This window comes from Mus pahari, chromosome 1 (genome assembly GCF_900095145.1).
Source record: "Mus pahari chromosome 1, PAHARI_EIJ_v1.1, whole genome shotgun sequence".
In the NCBI taxonomy this organism is placed as follows: domain Eukaryota; kingdom Metazoa; phylum Chordata; class Mammalia; order Rodentia; family Muridae; genus Mus; species Mus pahari.
The window spans coordinates 148,293,486-148,296,370 of record NC_034590.1 but is presented as its reverse complement, the minus strand read 5'-3'; the positions used below and the strand labels follow the sequence as shown (position 1 = coordinate 148,296,370).

General features: G+C 46.6%; 1 protein-coding gene across 1 annotated transcript in view; it reads right to left on the bottom strand.

Annotated features, from left to right (window-relative positions):
• Positions 1 to 2,885, bottom strand: part of Btaf1 (B-TFIID TATA-box binding protein associated factor 1) — an 87,361-nt gene extending 84,476 nt beyond the window's left edge. Inside the window, exon 1 of the mRNA XM_021194493.2 lies at positions 2,591 to 2,885. Coding sequence (XP_021050152.1) covers positions 2,591 to 2,604 — 14 coding nt within the window. The 5' untranslated portion in view covers positions 2,605 to 2,885. The remainder of the gene's footprint in view (positions 1 to 2,590) is intronic.

The window sequence follows — 2,885 nt, the reverse complement described above, 5'->3', positions numbered from 1 at the left end:
CCTGGCTATCCTGGAACTCACTTTGTAGACCAGGCTGGCCTCGAACTCAGAAATCCTCCTGCCTCTGCCTCCCAAGTGCTGGGATTAAAGGCCCAGCTGATAATTTTTTTTAAAAAGATGGAAGAAAAAAGAAAAGAGTGTTTGTGTGGTTGAGTGTGTGTGTGAGAGTGCACACTCGCCCCCGCCCCTGTTGCAGATGTCTTGGACTAGACGTTTGGAGTTTGGATGACTGCGGCAATTATAGAAAGTCAGAAAGAGGGGCTGCAGGAAGCTTAGAAAGGTGGGGCAGGATTGGACCTAGTGGCTGGCTAGATAGAGGAAATGAAAAAGACAGGAAGGCCGGGCGTGGTGGCGCAGCACTCAGGAGGCAGAGGCAGGTGGATCTCTAAATTCAAAGCTAGTGTACTCTACAGAACCAGAACAAGTTCCAGGACAGCCAAGGTTACACAGAGAAACCCTTGTGGGGTAAGGTTAAGGGGTCTTAAAAATGTAAGGCTTCTCAGTACATTGACATAAACAGTGCAAAAGTATTCATTTGATTATGGCATACGATCGCCATTTCTCAAACTATATTCTGCCTATTTTACATAAAAGAACTTAAATGAATCCCCACTTCCACAATACCAACAAGAGAAAAATAAAGCTTATTTAGCACAGACTTATGCTTAGTGCATGACATCATACCTGAAACTACAAAGTTTGTTTTTCAAACTGAATCCACAAATATTTTTAAAAGTCCAATACCTCCTCCCAAGCAAGGCATCCAAAACCTTTGCTTAAATTTAGATTACTAAACCAAGCACGGAAGAAGCTTCTATAAAATGTGGCTGACTTTAATTATGGCAGTAAGAAAAAAAAAAAGAAAAAAGAAAACAGGAACAACAAACAGCAGTTCTCTTTGAAAACAGACAATGAGGACCAAAAGCCTTTAAAGCCCACTCTTTCTTTCAAAACTTGGGTCTATAGATTAGTGCTAAGCAAAGAAGGTGAATCTTTTAAAGCACTATCATTTTGCCTCTATAAAACTTTCCAACATTGTACAAATATAAACCTACTTCATGAAATAAAGTACTAATTCCCTTAAATTAAAAAAGCCTGAGAAGGCCAGGTAACACCACACCTCTAATCCCAGAACCAGAGCTTCTTCAGAGTTCGAGGCTAGCCTGGGCTACAGGAGCCCCTTGTCTCAAAGAAGAGAAAAAAGGAGACTTTAAATCTCATGCTGTAGCCAGGCAGTGGTGGCGCACGCCTTTAATCCCAGCACTTGGGAGGCAGAGGCAGGCGGATTTGGAGGCCAGCCTGGTCTACAGAGTGAGTTCCAGGACAGCCAGGGCTACACAGAGAAACCCTGTCTCGAAGAAAAAAAAAAAAATCTCATGTCGTTCATGTTCCAACATATTTCTGGTGTATATACGTATGCATTTACATGGAAGATAAATTATAAGATAAATCTATCTGTACTTGCAGAAATAAACATCACTTGTATTCTCTTAAAGCAGTTTCATAGGTGCTGAAATAAAAGTCTTTCTCCCACTGAGTGGATAAATCTGCTTATGAAATAAAAATTAGGTGCCCCTACTACCAGTACCTAGCAACTCCCTTCACTCAACTCCCATGGGATTCTCCCACACACTATTTCATCAGTTGTTACCTAGGGAGTCTGTGACTTGGGTTAGTAGTTAGTCCCTCCTTCTAAGAGAAAACTTCATCACACACTGTGCATAAAGGAAAGTGTTCAACTAATTTCAAAAAATTAGTGAAAGCTGTTTATTTTCATCATTTATCTCGATTCTCATTAACTCATCATCCCTAAAGGACTTGGTAACTCTTAACGACTAAACACCGAGAGACATCCCGACTACTTAAACGTCATCGAGACACCAAAATCATTTCCAAGTTTTCAACCCATTCTATCATCAGAAGCTATACAAGTTAAATGTTTGTACGTTTTTCTGTAATTTTCCCAGACTCTTCCACGTGGGCAAAATTTTACAATAATTGAAGCTCTGTGATATCGCTTGGGAAAAGATGCTAGTCATCTGCTTAAGACCACACGCTGATTGACAGAATACTTACTGCTGAACAAAAAGGAGGAATTAGACCTCAAGAAAAAAAGTAAGACTATAACCCCTTACGCTGTAAATGTTTTTAAAATTTAGCATAACCAGATGGTCTCTTAGGGAACAGTATTTCAACCCCCGCCTCCATCGACAGTTACTACCAAGTTTTGCCGTGAAATGGTGGTTAGGGAACAGACTTTGATACTACGAGAGAAAAAGAAAAGAAACTCGCCTAGAAATTCAAAGAGGGAAGAGAAACCAAAGAGGAGCAACGTGGTGAAGAAAAAAAAGAAAGCTAGAACGAACGCGCCGAGTCACATTTAACGAGGAAAAAAGCGCTTCTTGAGCCGACTTCCCCGGGTAACCCGAGTCCATCGCGCCTGCCAGCCGAGGGAAGCTTCGGAAGTCTGGGCGAGCGAGCGAGCGAGAAGCGGCGCTCACGCCCCGCACCGCCGCGCCGGGAGCCGACCGCCAGCCTTGCCCGCCCGCCCGCGCGCGCTCCCCGTTAGCTGACGGGCGGCGACACCCACCTGGAGACCGCCATGGCCGGCGCCGGCGGTTCGGAACTCCCGGGGAAGCTACACGCCGCGCCGCTCCGGCGTTCGTTTCCCGAGCAGAGCGGCGCAGGCCCAGGCCGCCGGGCGCAGGGCGGCAGGCGGCGCGGCGTGGAGCGGCCGGCACGGGCCTTCCGGCATGGGCCGGCCACCCGAGCTCGTCTCCGCAGCGACCGGGGTCTCACACGCACGGGCGGAGGCGGCGCCGCTCTGACCCGCACCACTTCAAACCCGGTGCCCCCAACCCCGCTCTCTGCTGACGCAGACGCCG